At 56.3% G+C, this 19,388-nt stretch overlaps 2 protein-coding genes and 1 long non-coding RNA gene across 6 annotated transcripts; 2 read left to right on the plus strand and 1 right to left on the minus strand.

Moving 5' to 3' along the window:
- Window positions 1-763: 763 nt before the first annotated feature.
- TAS1R1 (taste 1 receptor member 1) lies at window positions 764-9,930 on the plus strand. 2 transcript variants are annotated; one of them, XM_025427303.3, is made up of 6 exons: window positions 775-1,373; window positions 3,313-3,619; window positions 6,033-6,794; window positions 7,222-7,434; window positions 7,744-7,864; window positions 8,840-9,930. In XM_025427303.3, exons 1-6 carry the CDS (start codon window positions 1,183-1,185, stop codon window positions 9,769-9,771), a joined length of 2,526 nt encoding a protein of 841 aa, XP_025283088.1. In that variant the 5' UTR covers window positions 775-1,182; the 3' UTR covers window positions 9,772-9,930. The 2 variants fall into 2 exon arrangements, with proteins under 2 accessions (XP_048966508.1, XP_025283088.1); XM_049110551.1 differs by lacking the exon at window positions 7,222-7,434 and having other exon boundaries at window positions 764-1,373.
- Window positions 7,454-9,388, minus strand: LOC125755145 (uncharacterized). Its single transcript, XR_007410887.1, has 2 exons — window positions 9,249-9,388; window positions 7,454-8,023 (listed from the first exon to the last, which is right to left on the minus strand). It is a non-coding gene; the product is annotated as an uncharacterized LOC125755145 (long non-coding RNA).
- Window positions 9,931-10,216: 286 nt separating the features above from the next.
- ZBTB48 (zinc finger and BTB domain containing 48) lies at window positions 10,217-17,606 on the plus strand. Of its 3 annotated transcripts, none has more exons than XM_025427300.3 (11): window positions 10,217-10,375; window positions 10,846-11,542; window positions 12,031-12,272; window positions 14,356-14,467; window positions 15,077-15,169; window positions 15,502-15,588; window positions 15,733-15,887; window positions 16,336-16,472; window positions 16,545-16,709; window positions 17,077-17,165; window positions 17,252-17,606. In XM_025427300.3, exons 2-11 carry the CDS (start codon window positions 10,853-10,855, stop codon window positions 17,546-17,548), a joined length of 2,067 nt encoding a protein of 688 aa, XP_025283085.1. In that variant the 5' UTR covers window positions 10,217-10,375; window positions 10,846-10,852; the 3' UTR covers window positions 17,549-17,606. The 3 variants fall into 3 exon arrangements, with proteins under 3 accessions (XP_025283085.1, XP_025283087.1, XP_025283086.1); XM_025427302.3 differs by having other exon boundaries at window positions 10,218-10,375; window positions 10,850-11,542; XM_025427301.3 differs by having other exon boundaries at window positions 10,222-10,375; window positions 10,775-11,542.
- Window positions 17,607-19,388: the final 1,782 nt, after the last annotated feature.

Raw genomic sequence — 19,388 nt, forward strand, 5'->3', positions numbered from 1 at the left:
CAACGCACCTGGCCTCCGCCGGCCCCTCGGAGGCTCCCGCCGGCCCGGGGGCTTGAGAGGCAGCGGCCTTGGCCACACCCGGCCGGCCGGCCCTTCGAGGGCCCCATTTACATTATGCAAAAACCCCACCCGGGCCAGATACCCCACCGTGAGTCCTGGGCCACCTCTCCGGAAATCCACTTGGAATTTTTTTTTTCTTGCAGAAAAAGACCCAGGATTGGCAGTTTAAGCAAAACCGGTCTATTTGCATACTGTGTTTGCATGCAGTTGTCTTTGAGTTGAAGGGAGCCACCCTGGATAACAAGACAAACCCACAGTGATTCACTCAAAATTTCAGTGTCAGAAAACTGAGGACTGGGACCACATCAACTCAAAGCCATGTCTCATTTGGTAAACTGAGGCCCAAGTAAAAGGTTCTAAAACCCACAGCTCCCTCCACCTTCTATCCCCTGGAGAAGCTGTGTCCCTGCCTCCTTTCTCTGACCACCGTCCCCCAAAATGCCAGGGCTCCCTTTCTTTAAGTAGACTCCACACCCAGGTTGGAGCCCAGCGCTGGGCTTTCACTCAAGACCCTGAGGTCAAGGGATCCCTGGGTGGCGCAGCGGTTTAGCGCCTGCCTTTGGCCCAGGGCGCGATCCTGGAGACCCGGGATCGAATCCCACGTCGGGCTCCTGGTGCACGGAGCCTGCTTCTCTCTCTGCCTCTCTCTCTCTCTCTCTCTCTCTCTCTCTCTCTGTGACTACCATAAATAAATAAAACATATTAAAAAAATTAAAAAAAAAAAAAAAGACCCTGAGGTCAAGACCTGAGCCAAGGTGGAGTCAGCTGCTCAGCCCACTGAGCCAACCAGGCGCCCCAGGGTGGGGGGGCTCCCTTTCTGAGCCAGGTGAAGAAGCCACAGGCACCAGAGCAAGAACAGAAGCCACAACCATGCAGAGGAAGGGTCAGTGGCTGCCACCTGGTTTGCATCTGTTCTTTCCCCCTGCTGAGTTCCTGAGCAGGACCACAGGCCCAGAAGGCCACGGCAAGCAGCCAGGTTCCTACAACTGGATTTCAGCCCCACCCCTGGCACAAGCATGAAGTTGGGAAGCATCTGGGCAGCTGCCATCTATTCTATTTAAACGGCCAACCTGGTCAGAGGGCTCTGCTCGGCCATGCCAGGCACAGGACTGTGTGGCCAGCATGTCACTCCTGGCAGCTCACCTGGTCAGCTTGCAGCTCTCCCTCTCCTGCTGCTGGGCCCTCAGCTGCCACAACACAGAGTCATCTCCTGATTTCAGCCTCCCTGGGGATTACCTACTTGCAGGTCTGTTCCCTCTGCACTCTGACTGTCCCGGGGTGAGACGCAGGCCCATGGTGACCCTCTGTGACAGGTGAGTGAGGGGCCTGTGCCTAGAAGGACCTCTGCCTGCCCTTTCTGCCTCTGGGGCCGCCTCCTGAACTATCTCCAGTCCCTCCCCCTCCTAGGTCACTACCTTCAAGCCCTGGCTGGACCTTCCCTGGCACTTCTGCTCAGGTTCCACTTTATAATATGTTATTTTGTCTTCACTATTAGAGTGCTTTGTATTGTAATCCCATTCCAGTTGATCCAGGATTTGTGACATAAGTAGGCAGCAAAGGTTAAGCAATCATGGCTTTTCCCTGCTTCCGTGTCCTCCCTATTCCTCTCTGGGTCTCCCGATGGTGAGTGTGGTTTTCCATGCAGGGTAAATGGAAGGCACACAGCAGTAGATGCTTTAGCTTAGTAAAGATTCTTTAGATTGGTGCCTTGCCTTCATCAAGTCGACAGTCTTGGTAGAGAAAAGCATCTGCTTTTCTCCTAAAGAAGACAAGTGGTGGGCAGCCCCGGTGGTGCAGGGGTTTAGCGCTGCCTGCAGCCCAGGGTGTGATCCTGGAGACCCTGGATCGAGTCCCATGTTAGGCTCTCTGCATGGAGCCTGCTTCTCTCTCTCTCTTTCTCTGTGTCTCTATGAATAAATAAAATCTTAAAAAAAAAAAAAAAAGACGAGTGGTATCTGTGCAAGTCTAAGATCTGGGAGGCTTGAGGCTGGATCGAGACCCAGTGGCAGATGCCTTAAACATGAAGCACATCTGTCACACAGGAAGGTTCTGGAAAGCCTAGTGCATGAAGACTGGCCAAAGAGATACAGATAGGAGCTGGGAAGAGAAGATTTGGGGTAGAGGAGACACATGGATACCCACTTCTGAAGGTGTCATGGTGGGAGGCACTCACTGAGTTTCCTCCAAGGGACTCGAGGACAGAAGTGATAGAATGACGGAAGACCCTTCTAACAAGCAGAGAGGTTGGAAAGTGAAATGTGCTTGCACACTCTTTAAGCAGAGCTGAACCATGCCCCTGTTGGGATCCAGCTAGCAGTTCCCAAGAGGTAGGGAGGAACACAGGCCCTCACCCCATTCATGAGTGTCCTGGTGAGTAGCATTAGCTAAACAAGGTTAAACAGGTGTGTGGCTAACTTTATGTGTTATCCTGACTAGGGTATAGTATTCAGTTGTTTAGCCAAACACCAGTCTAGATGTTGCTGCGAAGGTTAACATTTAAATCGACAGGTGAGGGCAGCCCCGGTGGCGCAGCAGTTTAGCGCCACCTTTGGTCCAGGGCGTGATCCTGGAGACCTGGGATCGGGTCCCACGTCGGGCTCCCTGCATGGAGCCTGCTTCTCCCTCTGCCTGTGTCTCTGCCTCTCTCTTTCTCTCTTTCTCTCTCTCAATCTGTGTATCTAATAAATAAAATCTTTAAAAAAATAAATAAATCGATGGGTGAGTAAAGCAGATTGCCTTCCATTGTGTGGGTGGGCCTCATCCAATCAGTTGAAGACCTTAAAAGACTGAGGTCCCCTAAAAAGGAAGGAATTCTGCCTTCAGACTCAAGACTGCAGCATCTACCATTAAGGGAATTTCTAACCTGCCCTGCAAACATCAGACTTGCCAGCCCCATAATCATACGAGCTAATTCCTTAAAATAACCTTTCTCTCTACATATATGTCCAGTTGGTTCTGTTTCTCTAGAGAACCCTGATTAATACAGCACGTGTCTCTGATACAGGACTTCATCAGCCTTTCAATGCTAATATGCTTATCTGGGGAGGCATGGTATGTGGTTCCTCCAACTTGTTCCCCACCCCAACCCCTGCAAAGGCCTATTAACACAACTGTGTGTATGGTACAGGGCCCACATTGAGGTCCTGGTTGTAGGGGACTGGACAGATGACCTCAGAGTTTCCTCTCTACCCCCCAAAGAGGGTTTCGGCAAGGCCTTGCCCTTCTCGGCTCTCAGCTTGGCTTTCTCTACAGGCCCAACAGCTTCAATGGCCATGGCTACCACCTCTTTCAGGCCATGCGGTTTGGCATTGAGGAGATCAACAACTCCACAACACTGCTGCCTAATGTCACCCTGGGGTACCAGCTGTATGACGTGTGCTCAGAGTCAGCCAATGTGTACGCCACACTCAACGTACTCTCCACGCTGGGGACACATCACATAGAGATCCAAGCAGACCCTTCCCACTATTCCCCGGCCGCCCTGGCGGTGATTGGACCTGACACCACCAACCATGCTGCCACCGCTGCAGCCCTGCTGAGCCCGTTTCTGGTGCCTGTGGTAAGCTGGTGCCCTGACAGGGTGTCCGTCTCCCCTTCTGTCAAGTCCAGTGTGGGCTAGGGGTGGTGGGCAGGAGCTGCTGGGCCCCCAGGCCAGTCTGAGCCCCTGGATCTCCTGGGTGATCACTGCTCATTAGTCACATTGCAGGAGGCCCTGCCCCATCGCAATCTGCACTCCAGCATTTCTTCCCCCCAGGTGCTGCATCCAGACCCCTGGCCTCAATGCTCCTGAGAAAACCCATTCTCTGAAACTGCTGCCCTTTACTCCTCCCAACATTCCATCTCCTTTGTGAAGGATGGAACACTCTTTGTTTCCTACCCCCACGAACCTCTCTACTTCTCCCAGGCCCTCCTTCCTTCCTGGCTTCCTTCCCTCCCTCCCAGGTCAGGCCTAGAGGTTTGGTCCCCCACTCAGGGTGCTGTCCCCCTGGGCCTCATGCTCTCCTCTGCTTGCCAGCCTCCTGCTTCCTCCTCCACCTCTCCTGGCCTTACCCCCTCCATCTTCCAGGCACCTCTGTTCCCAGCATGGGTCTCCCTCTGCCCTCTTTCTGTGGAAACTTATCTGCAGAGCTCTCTAGCTTTGTTTGCTTCTCCCTCTTGTCATTCGCTTCTCAGCCCCCTACCCCAGCTGCCACCACTTGCTCTTGTGATCTGGAGGGCCTCTCTCACTTATGGCACCTCCCCCTCCTTATGACCTGCCCTCTCTCACTTATGGCACCTCCCCCTCCTCCTCAGTTTCCTCTTTAGACTCTTCTGAAAAGGTGGATGATTCCCAGAGTGCAGGATGCTCCCTTTCCTAGCCAGGTGTTGGGAGTAAAAATTTTACTCTACTCTTCAGGATTCTTCTGGCTGGTCTGAACATTAAATTGACATGAGACAGATTAATAGGAGAAAGTCAAAGTTTTACATGTATAGGGAGAGGTTCAAAGACAGGCAGAAATGGGGCTTAATTGCTATTCTGAACCAAGGAGAAACTGGTTGGGGTCTGGGACTTCAAAGGAGAGGAAGACAATTCGCAGGAAGAGAAAAGAAAGTAAATGCTTAGTAAACAAATGTTTGCTGGGCCATCCAGGAACAATGGAACATAGAGAAGAATTTCAACAAATCAGACTTTGCTAAGATCCCGCTGCCCACCATATCTAGTTCCTATTATAATGCAGTTACCTAGGGTGACAGCTCCCTCACCTAGAGCAGTTCAGCTAACTAAATTCTTTTAGGCAGTTAGGGGAAAGGTCAAAGTTTTTTTTCTTGAGTTTGTTGTGCCTTAATTATTTCCAATTGGAAATTAACCCACAAGACAAAGTGGCATATCTTGAGGCAATTTATTCAGAACCCCTACACAAGCCATGGGCCCCGTGGCTCAATTTCCTGGTCTCTAGCTTCTGTCCTGAGTTTTTTTTTTTTTTTTTAAGATTTTATTTATTTATTCATGAGAGACACACAGAGAGGCAGAGACATAGGCAGAGGGAGGAGAAGCAGGCTCCATGTAGGAGCCCGATGTAGGACTCGATTCCAGAACTACGAGATCATGTCCTGAACCGAAGGCAGATACTCAACCACTAAGCCACCCAAATATCCCTTCTGTCTTGAGTTCTAAGCACTGAGCCTCATTTCTGGATGCTCATCTAGGGTCTCCACTTCATGGACCCACAGGCCCCAAACTGAGCTTACCTCCCTATACAACTAGAGCTTCTTTTCTTCCTGCATCCCCCTTCTTGCCCACCTGCCTAAAGAGTGACCATCTCTACTCAAGCCAGGAACCCAACAGGCCTACCCAAATTCCTCTGTCCCACACCCCCATAGTTAGCCCATCACCATGCCCTCTGCTTCTACCCTCTAAATGCTGCCAGGTCCATCCCCTCTTCTTCATCACCACCGCCACAGCTCTAACTCAGACCACCAAGCGCTCTCATCTAGACGATCCCATCAGCCTTCTAGGGGTTCTCCCTGACTCTGGTTTTGAGCCTTTTCTAACATGTTCCTCATTGAAATGAGAGATACACTCCTAAAACACAAGTCTGAATATATCACTTCTCTGCCTAAATATTTAGGGGCTCCCAATGGCCTACAGATAAAGACCAAGTATCTTAGCCTGACAGTTAAGGCCCCCTTGGCCTAACCACATACCTACTTTTGTGCTCCTTCTTCTGGCATCCAACCTCTTGGGTCATTTCACTCACTGTGTGCAGCTTTTGTTCCCTTCCTTTTCTTCTCTCAGAACTCCCTCCTTGGGTTTCTGCCTCTTTTCCGCATGAAACTCGTCAGCCTCCTATGTCCACTAGAACTCTCCTTGAGAACCAGGGCAGGGACCATGTGTCCCGCATCCCTGGGTCCCGGTGCCCAGAACAGGGCCAGCACGTGGGGGCCCTGATTGAGACTGATGCCACTGAACTTGCTGAACTGAACCCCCGCAGATCAGCTACGAGGCCAGCAGTGTGATGCTTGGAGTGAAGCGGTATTACCCCTCGTTTCTGCGCACTATCCCCAGCGATAAGTACCAGGTGGAGATCATGGTGCTACTGCTGCAGAGGTTTGGGTGGGTCTGGATCTCATTGGTGGGCAGCGACGGCGACTATGGGCAGCTGGGGGTGCAGGCACTGGAGGAGCAGGCCACCCAGCAGGGCATCTGCATTGCCTTCAAGGACATCATACCCTTCTCTGCCCAGCCGGGTAATGAGAGGATGCAGAGCATGATGTACCACCTGGACCGAGCAAGGACCACTGTTGTGGTCGTTTTCTCCAGCAGGCAGCTGGCCAGGGTGTTCTTCGAGTCCGTGGTCCTGGCCAAGCTGACTGCCAAGGTGTGGATCGCTTCAGAAGACTGGGCCATCTCCAGACATATTAGCAGCCTGCCCAGGATCTGGGGCATTGGCACAGTGTTGGGCGTGGCCATCCAGCAGAAGCTTGTCCCTGGTCTGAAGGAGTTTGAAGAGGCCTACGTCCGGGCAAAGAAGGCAGCCCATAGGCCTTGCTCCAGGGACTCCTGGTGCAGCAGCAACCAACTCTGCAGAGAGTGCCAAGCTTTCACAGTACAGCAGATGCCCACACTCGGAGCATTCTCCATGAGCTCTGCCTACAATGCCTACCGGGCTGTCTACGCAGCAGCCCATGGCCTCCACCAGCTCCTGGGCTGTGCCTCTGGAGCCTGTTCCAGGGACCGAGTCTACCCCTGGCAGGTAAGGTGGCCCTACCCCTGGCACCCTGAAACAGGGTGCTTTCCTGAGGAAACCAGAGTGATCACTCTCTGCCCAACTAAGTGTTGGGGGCAGAGGACAAAGGCCATTGACCAGAGGGCTGATCCCCTCTCTTAGGCTTCAATTCTCTGAACCTCAGCCCCTCCCACTCACCATGCTTCATATCCAGGACTAAAAATCACTGTAAAGGGGTCCTTTGTTAGAAACTTCCTCTCAGAAGCCTGGTTGGGAGGGTTGAGGGGTTTCCTTGGAGGGGAAGGAGGGCTCTGAATTTCCAGATGGCCTGAAACCACCCAAATAGAAGCATAAGGCCCCAGGCACTTGATTCCTGATCCTTCCAGGTCTGGGTGGGTTGAGGAGGAGCAACATTTGCCATCTACGGCAGCTCCCTGATCCCTGTGTATTTCAGCTTCTAGAGCAGATCCGCAAGGTGAATTTCCTTCTACACGAGGACACTGTGATATTTAATGACAACGGGGACCCTCTCAGTGGCTATGACATAATTGCCTGGGACTGGAGTGGTCCCAAGTGGACCTTCAGGGTCATCGGCTCCTCCACGTGGCCTCCAGTTCAGCTGGACATAAATAAAACCAAAATCCGGTGGCACGGAGAAGACAACCAGGTAATAGAGACATGGTCACTTACCAGATGACTGCTTTATGGGCAGCCTGCAGCCCAAGGATACTGTTGACATAGATTACACAGAGCAGGAGGGAGATCCCAGGTACCAGGCCAACATGCCTCTATCCAGCCCTGCTGGGGAAGCCCCACAGGCAGCACCCAGATGGCCTGCTGCGCTGGTTTATAAAACCAGGGGTTCTGCTCTGGGAGTGAGCTGTGAAGGCAGATGCACAGAGACTATTTCCCATTCCACCTGTGAGTATTCCTTGACTTGGCCATGTGGTTACAGAACACCTGTGGCTTCTTGCAGGTGCCTGAGTCTGTGTGCTCCAGCAACTGTCTTGAAGGGCACCAGCGAGTAGTTGTGGGTTTCTACCACTGTTGCTTTGAGTGTGTGCCCTGTGAGGCCGGCACCTTCCTCAACAAGAGTGGTGAGTGATCAAGTGAGTGGGTGAAGGACTGGGCACTCCTAGGGTTTGTACAGCAGAAGAGGGGCTCTCCCTCAGGCCACACATGCACAGAACCAGGGCCTTGCTCGCTTCACTGCTAGTTAGGTATAGGCTGAAGAATACCTGTCACCAGACTGAATTCTGAGGAAGCAGAAAGAAACAACCTGTTAAAATCCTCAGACCCACTATGTCTTTTACTAGAGAGCTCCCAGCCCCATTCCTACAGGCACAATTTTATCCTAAATTCAACCTCTTTATGCAAGCAGAGGTAGCTACGTTCCCTTGTACCCTTCCCTGCTATCTGTGTGAAGTCCCTTCTATTGCCCATGCTGTAGCTAGCACCTGAACAGCTTGGCCTGAATGAAGAAACTGTATCTGCAGCTGAAAAAACAGCATACTATACCCAGTGATGCAAGGCCAAGATCAGAGAGCAAATTAAGGCAACTAAGGGCTCAGCCCAGAGTTGGACGCCATGAGCCACATTCTTTTCCTTTTATGATCTCTATGGGCATGGGAACGCATCTCTTCTGTTCTCAGAGTCAGAGAAACCACAGAGTGGCAGCACAGGAAGGCGGATTTGGCTAGGTGGATTTTAGCACGGAAGTGCTGGGGAGAGAAGAAAATGCCCTTCCTTTGGGGCTGGCTGCTCCTATTGGATCATAGCCTCACTGGCAGGTGGGCAGAGCAACCAGAGTAAAGCCCTCCCTAGGGACCTCTTGGTTTGCAAGCCCCTTCTGGGATCACGAGCCATACATAACCTACCCAAGGGTCTCCAGAATCTAATTCACACAGGCATCTTGAGGAAACACATGGCCTCAGGACCCCACTCAGGGCTACCCCCATCTCCAGCTCCTGTGGTATCTCCCTCGCAGCACTTTGCAGATCAATGTGGTCTCCCTTCCTCATTCCTGAACTGCTCCACTAGCCCTTAGGACTCCCCTCCGCCTTTCCTTCCAGACCTCCACAGCTGCCAGCCTTGTGGGAAAGAAGAGTGGGCACCTGAGGGAAGTGAATCCTGCTTCCTACGCACTGTGGTGTTTTTGACTTGGCATGAGCCTATCTCTTGGGTGCTGCTGGCAGCTAATACGCTGCTGTTGCTGCTGGTGGCTGGGACTGCTGGCCTGTTTGCCTGGCACTTAGACACCCCGGTGGTGAGGTCAGCTGGGGGCAGGCTGTGCTTCTTTATGCTGGGCTCCCTGGCAGGGGGCAGCTGTGGGCTCTATGGCTTTTTTGGGGAGCCCACCCTGGCCACATGCTTGTTGCGCCAAGGCCTCTTTGCCCTCGGCTTTGCCATCTTCCTGTCCTGCCTGACAATCCGCTCCTTCCAACTGGTCTTCATCTTCAAGTTTTCCGCCAAGGTACCCACCTTCTACCAGGCCTGGGTCCAAAACCATGGTCCCCGCCTCTTTGTGGTGATCAGCTCCATGGCCCAGCTGCTCATCTGTGTAACTTGGCTTGCGGTGTGGACCCCGTTGCCCACCAGGGAGTACCAGCGCTTCCCTCAGCTGGTGGTGCTTGACTGCACGGAGGCCAACTCCCCGGGCTTCATGGTGGCCTTTGCCTACAATGGCCTGCTGTCCGTCAGCGCCTTTGCCTGCAGCTACCTGGGTAAGGACCTGCCGGAGAACTACAACGAGGCCAAATGCGTCACCTTCAGTCTGCTCCTCAACTTCGTGTCCTGGATTGGCTTTTTCACCACAGCCAGCGTCTACCAGGGCAAATACCTGCCCGCGGTCAACGTGCTGGCGGCGCTGAGCAGCCTGAGCAGCGGCTTCAGCGGTTACTTCCTCCCCAAGTGCTATGTGATCCTGTGCCGCCCAGATCTCAACAGCACCGAGCACTTCCAGGCCTCCATCCAGGACTACACGAGGCGCTGCGGCTCCACCTGACCCCGCCTCCCCTGTCCCGAGGGCCGAGGGTCAAGCGAGGCGCGCACGCCCTGCGCTGTCCCGGAGGCCTTTGGACTCTTCAGTTTGGGCTCGGGGAGTGTAAGCTCGCCGGAGGCCGCCCCGGGCTCCCAGGCTCTGCCAATAAAGCGCTGAAATGTGCGTCCTGGCTGCGCTTGCTGTCTGGGGCCAGGGTGGGGCGCGGCTTCCAGCAGGCTGAGAGCGCCGCGGGGACCCACCGCAGCCGGAACCCGGGACCCAGCCCCAGCCGCGCAACCAGCCGTCGCCCAGCTTGGCGTTGCTAAGCAACATCGAGAGCCGAGCCAACCGCCGAGCGCCCCGGGCCTGGACCCCTCTCCCCATTCCATTGGCCGTTCTCTGCCTGGCCACGCCCTCGAGGGCGGAGCCAGAAGCCCGGCACCTCCCAGGCTTTCGCCCCTTCCGGCGCGCCCTGACGTCACGTCCGGCGGCGGCGGCGGCGGCGGCGGAGACGGCTGCGTCTCCGTACGGTCGGCGGGGCACGTACGGCCCGGGCAGTTGAGCAGGGGGGCTGTGGCGACGACGAGGTCCAGGGTCGGTGGGGCCGGCACCGGGAGCACAGGCCCGGGTGAGGAGGCCGCGGGAGGGGGCGGCGGCGAGGGAGGGAAGGGCTGCGGGCCCCGTGGACGCCTTCCGCCCGGTGGCCCGGGATGTGTGGGCGCGGCGTGGGTTCTGCTCCGCTGTCCGCACCCGCAGCTCTGCCCTGCCGCGGGTCTTCTCGCCGCGCAAGGCCGGCCAGCTCGTGCTGATCGTCCGTCCCTCTTCCCACACTGATTCCTCCCACCAGCACTTCCTCACGACCCTGTCCCCGGCCAAGCCGTGCTTCCGCTCACCCAGTGTGTGCCGCTCACCTGGCCCCCACCCCCGGGGAGGCGCTCGGTGCCCTCCTGGCTCAAGCTGGCACCCTCTCACCTTGCCCCAAGCCCTCGTTGAGATAAATGTGACTGAGTGGAGTCTCTCCCCCCAGTCCAGGGTCTTTCCCTTGCTGCTCCTGGGTAGGACTGGCCTGGATGTCACTTCTGCCTTCCTCTCCTCCAGACAGATCATGGACGGCTCCTTCATCCAGCACAGCGTGAGGGTCCTCCAGGAGCTCAACAAGCAGCGGGAAAAGGGCCAGTACTGCGACGCCACCCTGGACGTGGGGGGCCTGGTGTTCAAGGCACACTGGAGTGTCCTTGCCTGCTGCAGCCACTTCTTCCAGAGCCTCTATGGGGATGGCTCAGGGGGCAGTGTTGTTCTCCCTGCTGGCTTCGCTGAGATCTTTGGTCTCCTGTTGGACTTTTTCTATACTGGTCACCTTGCTCTCACCTCAGGAAACCGGGATCAGGTGCTCTTGGCAGCCAGGGAGTTGCGAGTGCCAGAGGCTGTGGAGCTGTGCCAGAGTTTCAAGCCCAAAACCTCAGTGGGGCAGGCACCGAGTGGCCAGAGTGGGCTGGGGAAACCTGTGTCCCTGAGTGTGAACAGCCACCTCAAGGAGCCGGCAGGCTTGGAGGAAGAGGAAGTTTCAAAGACGCTGGGTCAGGTCCCTAGGGACCAGGAGATCAGTGGCAGTCACAGCCCCGACAGGCCTCAGCTTGGTCTCCCTGCCCAGAGTGAGAGCCCATCCTTCCACCGTGGGAAACTCAAGCAGGCCTTGAAGCTCTGTCCCCCAGAGGACAAGGAGCCTGAGGATTGCAAAGTGCCCCCAAGGCCCTTTGAGGCTGAAGGTGTCCAGCTGCAGGGCGGGAATAATGAGGTACTGTGCCCAGGGTGCTGGGAATGGGGAGGTGGGAGTCAGGGGATAGAGATTGACACTTTTCTGGGATAATCTGGACCCCAAGATGGAATCTTTGTTATGTGGGTTTGGAATAGGTTTTTCTCCAAACCCAGGAATCCGACTGCATCCTGCAGTCTCAGGCTGAGCTTTCTGTGAATCCAGGATTGGCAGTTCCTTGGGGTTGGGTAGCTGGCCTCGTGGTTACTGGTGTTTCTTACGAGTGCTGAAATCCAGCCAAGCCTCAGCTCCCCACAGATAGAGCCGCCGCCCTCCACATCCAAGATAACGTTGTGGCGTGCCCTAGGACCCTGATGGGAATAATCACAGAGAAAGGGAATCATCTGGGGATGTGTGTGGGTTGGGCCTTGGGATGGAACTGGATGAAGCAGGATGCCCTGTACATCTGTCCCCAGAACTCCTGCTAATAAATTTGGTGACCTCGCTTCCTGCTGCCTTTTCTGCTCTAGTGGGAAGTGGTGGTTCAAGTTGAGGACGACGGGGATGGTGATTACGTTTCAGAGACTGAGACGTTGCCCACCAGGAGGAAATCAAACATGATCAGAAAGCCGTGTGCTGCTGAGCCAGCCCTGAGTGCAGGTGCCCTGGCAGCCGAGCCCGCTGAGAACAGAAAAGGTACAGCGGTGCCAGTTGAATGCCCCACATGTCATAAAAAGTTTCTCAGCAAATATTACCTAAAAGTGCACAACAGGTAACGGTCTGTTTTTCTATTTTCTTTTCCTGTCTGCTATTTAATTGGGGGAAGGGCCTGCATTCCTTTCTTCTGGGCCATGTGGGGACTGGGGGCTTCATCACCGACTCACGGAGTGCCTGATATTGACTTGCCTCTCATCATCAGGGATGAGGCCTTGGGAGGGACCTGATCCTCTTCCTCCCTCTCCTACTTTGAGCCCTCTAAATGGGTTTCTGGACACCTTGTCAATGAGTTCCACCCAGTATGGACCTTGACCTCTAGCTGCTTTCTGGCAAGGGGATGGGAGAAACCCATGGCCCCATGCTGTGGATGAGGCCCGACCTTGGGCAGTGTGGGCTTTGGGCCAAGATGTCGGTCTTTAGGGTGGTGCCTCTTGTGATTTGGGGGAACCAGTAGCCTCAGGTTATCAGTGGAGCATAATGGACTATATGGTTAAGCCTGCGTTATACGAAAAGGTAGTGAGATGCTGTATGAAGCTATGGTAATTTAAAGTCAAAGAAAAAAGGAGTTCAGTTTCTCAGATGCGGTGGCTGCATTTCAGATGCTCAGTAGTTAGTTACAGGTGGGCCTTGGCTGTTGACAAACATTTCCGTGGTCACAGTTTTCTTGACAGCACTGCCCCAGGTCCCTGCAAAGCCTCCAGAGGTGGCAACTAGGTGACATGCCTTCCAGACCTGCCATTTCATAGTCCAAGTCATCAGTCTGATTTCTTGCCAAGCCAGGTTGGGCTACATGCTTTTTCAGTGTGACGTTCTGGGAAGCCAGCAGTGGTGGATTGGAGTTGTTGCTGGGTGATGTTTGCTCACCCTGCTTTGGGGCAGCTGCGGCCAGGGGGGCCTGGGAAAGTGCCAGTGTGGGAGGCACCCTAGGATGGTCCACCTCTGTCTGATGCTCCTCTACTGTGAGACTGGGGTGTAGGCACCATCCCCATCCCTACGTCGGGCTGCAGGCTGCTGGACTGGTCCTGAGAACTAGGAGGGGATGAGGACAGTCAATGGAGGGGCAGAGGGTGAGAGAAATGACTGGCTTCTGAGAACTTCTGAGTGGTTCTGGTGCTGCTCAGGTGTTCTGAGGTCAAGGTTCATTTAGCTCATCCGTTCTGCCAGGTGCCTGACGAGACTGTTCTGGGTGCTTTAGCAAATAAAGCAGAGACTTGGAGCCTGCCTCTCAGCAGGGCCGTGCAGACGTTACTGACAGATGTCAGCTTTACAGTGGAAGATGGGAGCACCTCAGAAGAAGGGAGGGGGAGAGCCTCCCCTAGAGGTTGGGGAGTTCAGGGTGGGGTCGGGTTGCGGTTTTAAAGAAAGCAATTTTGGGCAGACTCAAAGGAGGTGAGGATTTTACCAAGTGAATGGCTGTAGGGGAGTGTTGTGGGTTGAAGAGGGCCAGAGCAGAGACTCTGGGGTGAGCCAGTGGGTTGGCAAACATCAGGGAGGCCAGCCCTGGGGAGCAAGGTCCTGAGGTAAGGGGCCGGCTGGCTATGCCCGTAGGTCCCTGACCTTTTCTCAGGGTGAAATGGGCAGTATTGCAGGGTTGGGACAAAGAGTCGAGGAGGCCTGACTATATATAAGGGCCCCTCTGGCTACTAAAGTTCACATCTGTTGGGAGGCAGGCATGGAGTATGACACTAGGTAGGAGGCTCGGGCAGCAGTGCAAGGGATGGCCCGGCTGCACTGGGTGATAGCAGTGGAAGGCAAGGTCAAGTGGTCAGATGCTGGCTATAGTTTTGATGGTAAAACCCACAGAAGTTCAGACAGACTGGGTGGCTTCTCCAGGGAGCCAGGACCCAGGGATTATTTCTGTTTTTGCAGAGATGTTGGCCAGCCGGGCCGTGTGGCTCTGGGGAGGCCCCTCCAGATGGCGCTGTGCAGGCTCCCATAAGGAGGAGGGTTTCTGGGTGCACCTGTGCAGGATCATCAGCCAGTCCTGACCAAGCCATGCAGGAGCCATGGAAGGCCTTTGGGCTACTCTTCTCTCTGCTGTGGAGCCCAGCCTGCTGCTGGGGGAGCCAGAGTGGCACTGGGTGAGGGAGAGGTGGGCCCCACTCAGGCCCCACACCCTCTGTGGCTTTTCCTGGCAGGAAACACACTGGGGAGAAACCCTTTGAGTGTCCCAAATGTGGCAAGTGTTACTTTCGGAAAGAGAACCTCCTGGAGCATGAGGCCCGGAATTGCATGAACCGCTCGGAACAGGTACTTGTGGGTTGGCCCAGGACATTGTGGGCAGGGGCACGCTGGCCTTTGTCTTCCTGCCATCTGAGAGGGGAGACTACTGTCTTAGGACTATAAACTCAAGAGAGCTGGAGTGTCCTTGGAGGCCAGAGTCTACTCCCTGGCATACAGGTGGGGACGCTGGTCCTGAGAGCAGAAGGGACCAGCTTAGGAAGGACTTTGTGGGAGGCATTTTGGACTTGCGTGCATGGGCCCCTGGACTCTGGAGAAAGGGTGCCTCGGTGGGGGATGGCTGCTGAGAAAGGCCACCTGGTCACCTCCCCTCCCCACTGGCTGGCCCATATGACATGACCAGCTAAGCTCACCCTCCTCTTCCTAGGGGTCTGTTGCCAGGGTGGGGGCTGTGGGTGAGGTCTCTCAGCCCTTGCCCCCAGCCTGGCATGGTGGGTTTGCAGTGTTCAGCGATGGTCAGGGTCCGGGCAGGCAGGTCACGTGTTGCCCTCTCCCACCCTAGCGTCCCCCCCCTCGGGCAGACTCCTCCCAGCAGCGAGTGGAAGCCCGGGCAGAGGCTGCTGTCGCAGGCAGAAGCCCCCCCCTGATGCCGGCCCTGCTTGCCCCTCACACTGCCAGGTCTTCACGTGCTCCGTGTGCCAGGAGACCTTCCGCCGGAGGATGGAGCTGCGGGTCCACATGGTGTCCCACACGGGGGAGATGCCCTACAAGGTCAGGCTCAGCCTGTCCCCAGGGGCATAGGCAGAGGGGCAGCCCCAGGATCCCTCCTGCCAAGCCCTGTATGTGGGATGATGTTGGGCGCTTTTTCCTTGCTGGCCCAGCCTTTCCTTTCCACTTGGTGTCCCCTACTTTTGGGTGGGGCCACTTGCTCTTTCTGGGTCCTTGTGTCTTCCCCTGGAGAGCAGGCTTAGTGTCCTTGTATACATGCAGCAGAGGCCCTCCTTGGAGCATCCTTCACACCAGGTCCTGGGGCTCTGCCCTCTGCGGGTTCCTGCCGCCATGGTGTGGGTGGCCTAAAAGGTGACCTTGGGCCTGTTTTCCAGTGCTCCTCGTGCTCCCAGCAGTTCATGCAGAAGAAGGACCTGCAGAGCCACCTGATCAAACTACACGGAGCGCCCAAGCCCCACGCTGTAAGTGCCGAGCTGGGCTGGGCTGGTAGCTGGCAGCTGTGAGGCAGTGGTCAGAGCCAGGCAGGCCATATTGTTTCTGCCATGCAGAGGACCAGGGGGCCCCCTCCGTGTCCTCACCCGGGTCCTGCTCCGTCTACCCCACAGTGTCCCACCTGTGCCAAGTGCTTCCTGTCACGGACGGAACTGCAGCTGCACGAGGCTTTCAAGCACCGTGGGGAGAAGCTGTTCGTGTGTGAGGAGTGTGGGCACAGGGCCTCTAGCCGGAACGGCCTGCAGATGCACATCAAGGCCAAGCACAGGTGCGGCCTGGCCCGTCACTCCCCAGGCCCTGCTGCTGGCGGCTGGCCAGTGAGTGGGCCTGGAAGGCGGAGTCTGCCTGGGCCTGCCTGGGACAGGGCGTCCTCCAGCCTGGGTCCCAGACCTGTAGCCTCTGTGGCAGTGGCACGTGAGGGAGGAGGACATTTGCCAGGCAGAAGGGCTGCGGGAGAGGACTGGAGGTTAAGGTCCTTGCAAGGGTCTTTGCGTCCTGCGACTTCTGGGATGGAGCTAGTGCCCCTTTCCTGGCACTGCCCCTGCCCTCCTGCCACACAGCCGCTCTTGGCTTGGGCCCAGCTACCGCATCAGCCCTGTGTGCTTCTGCCTAGATGGTTTCCTAGGCTCTGGGGCCAGGCGTCCTCCCGCTGTCGCAGAGCAAAGGGAACTGCTTCCCTTGGTGATGGTTTCTGCTTGTGTCCCCTGCCCGGACAGGAACGAGCGGCCATATGTCTGTGAGTTCTGCAGCCATGCCTTCACCCAGAAGGCCAATCTTAACATGCACCTGCGCACGCACACAGGCGAGAAGCCCTTCCAGTGCCACCTCTGTGGCAAGACCTTCCGCACCCAAGGTGAGGCCCGCCCTTCTTCTCCTGGGCCTGGGGCCGAGGCCTGGTGGCTGAGCCCTCGCCTTGTCCCCGCAGCCAGCCTGGACAAGCACAACCGCACCCACACCGGTGAGAGGCCCTTCAGCTGTGAGTTCTGTGAACAGCGCTTCACGGAGAAGGGGCCCCTGCTGAGGCACGTGGCCAGCCGCCACCAGGAGGGCCGGCCCCATTTCTGCCAAATCTGCGGGAAGACCTTCAAAGGTACCTGGGCTTCATCCCTCCTGCTTCCCTGGGTGTGCCCCATGGGGAGCAGAGGGTGAGCTGTGTCCCAGCTGACCGGAGCCGGAGCATCTCTGAGGGCAGAGGTCAAGTGTAGCGGTGGCTTTCATGTGCTCTTTCTCGGTGCGCAACTTTCTCACCAGAGACTGTCTTCTGTTCCCGTGTGTTAGGAGCTGGGAGCTGCTACAAAGTGGGGGTGGGAGCTGCAGAGGGTCCTGTGGTAGGGTGCCCCTGGAGCCGATGGGGCCTGTGCAGTGGTGGGGCCTGTACACCCCAGGACTGCCTCTCATCCCGGCACCATCTGCCCATGTCTGCCTCTCTTGATGCCGGGGTCCCTTCCCTCCCACAGCCGTGGAGCAGCTGCGTGTGCATGTTAGAAGGCACAAGGGGGTCAGGAAGTTCGAGTGCACAGAGTGTGGCTACAAGTTCACCCGGCAGGTAGGCCTGGGGCCAGTGTCCCGCCTCCTGCCCCCTTGGGTCCCCTGCTCCCTCCCTGCTCAGCCCTGAGTCCCCTTGCCCCCTAGGCCCACCTCCGGAGGCACATGGAGATCCACGACCGAGTGGAGAACTACAATCCACGGCAGCGCAAGCTCCGGAACCTGGTCATTGAGGATGAGAAGATGGTGGTGGTAGCGCTGCAGCCACCCGCTGAGCTGGAGGTGGGCTCTGCTGAGGTCATTGTGGCATCTCTGGCTCAGGGCAGCCTGGCCTCCCAGCTCCCTGGCCAGAGACTCTGTGCGGAAGAAAGCTTGGGGAGCCCGGGCGTCATGGAGCCCTCACTCATCATCACAGCAGCCATCCCCGAGGACTGTGACACGTAGCCACCCTGCCACCACAGCCCCCTTGGCCCCGACCCCCAATAAACTATGTGGCTTTGGACTCCGTTGCTGTCTGGCAGTCACTCCCCAGTAACCTGGTCTCCAGGGGGGTCCTGCTTACCTGTCCTGTGGTCTGGAAGACATGGTGCCTCGCCTGGCCATCTGTGCACCTCAGGGTGCTGCTCAGCCAGCATCTTCCCCACCTTGTCTGGAGACCACAGCAGAGCGAGATGCCCCGGTGCTCTCGATCTTTGGTCCCTGTCAGGGTTCTAGAATGGGGAGCAGTGGCATTCCTGTTTGACAGTCATGATGCTCCCAGCTAGTGGGGGTAGAACTTGTCCCTAAGCCTCTGGAGTCAGAGCCGAGGGGCCAGGGTCCCCTGATGACCTTGCTAGCTTGGCCCTGCCTCCCTAGCATGCACCAGGTCCCCCTGGGAGCCCAAGGGGAGGGCTTGTGGTTAAGCAAGCTCTGGACCCGGGCCGGCAGAAGACCACAGACCGGATCCTTGCCCTGGGGGGGTGGGTCCTAACTTGCTTTGCACGTCCAGGGGGCCTGGAATTCAGGCAAGGCCAAGCTTAGAATGACTGGAGGCCCTGCCGGTCCCGGAGTTCATTGGCCACAGGGACAGCAGGGCTGGGTGCCATATCACGGAGGAAGAGTGTGTGGGTGCTGGCACCCAGATTCCTTCTCAGCCTTATTTATAGTGCCGTGACCTAAGGCAAATGATTGCTACATTTCCTCATCTTTAATGGAATTAGTAACAGCACACACTTTGCAGACAAGGACTGAATGAGAGTCTGCTACTGCATGGCAAAGCACCCAGGATTTCCCTGGGGGCTGGAGGGTGGGGGTCAGTGCTTGGCAATATGGTGCTCACTGGGGACCTGGGCCCCACTCCACATGCAGCCTGAAGCATGCTGGCTGGGTGCCAGGGACAGATGCTCCATCAGGCCGGAGTTGTGAGGCCTGTATATGACATCACCCTCAAGTCACACGGTGTCCCCCTTGCCAAGTTGTGTTGGTCCAGGCAGACCAATCTAGGTCCCCCTAGATTCAAGGGGAGGAGATGGGTGCCAAAGTCCGCACGCAGTTTACACTGCCCTACCCAGAGCATGGTGCTCAGTGCTTGGCACAGAGCAAACAACCCGGCAGTGACATCAGGCACTGCCTAAATCCTGTCAGTGGGACAGTCCTGAGACACCAGCCTCGTGCTGTGCCACATTCTTCCCTGTGCATGAGGACAACCGTCTGTTTTAGACCAGGACCCATCCAAACATCTTTTACCCTGTGGCCACTGGGGCACTTAAGAGGGCAAGACCATACTCAGGGACACCTGACACCCAGGCTATGCGCATCTCTGGCCTACTTCAGTCAAGTTACTAAGAAGATAAACTCTGGGGACGCCTGGGTGGCTCAGTGGTTGAGCATCCGTCTTTAGCCCAGGACATGATCCGAGTTCTGGGATCGAGTTCAGCATCGGGCTCTCTGCATGGAGCCTGCTTCTCCCTTTGCCTGTGTCTCTGCCTGTTTCTCATGAATAAATAAAATCTTTAAAAAAACAAAAAACAAAAAAACTCTGGCCTCAAAATGCTCCTTCCCTGCACAGGCACTGGCCCTTTCCCTGGTGAGGAATCTTCCTGAGCTTTGTGGCCCAAGGGACCCTCCTTTAAGGGCTCTCCCCCCACCCCAGGTCCAAGGTCTGCCCACTGCACATGGGCACCACTGGAGACGTCATCTTCAGGCACAGGGGAAGGCGAAGTGGGGGGCAGAGTCAGGGAGGCTGAATGGGCTCCGGAGCTGGGACTCAGGCACCTGTACTCCTCCTTGCACTACTTCCACCTTG

The sequence above is a fragment of the Canis lupus genome, chromosome 5, assembly GCF_003254725.2.
Source record: "Canis lupus dingo isolate Sandy chromosome 5, ASM325472v2, whole genome shotgun sequence".
In the NCBI taxonomy this organism is placed as follows: domain Eukaryota; kingdom Metazoa; phylum Chordata; class Mammalia; order Carnivora; family Canidae; genus Canis; species Canis lupus.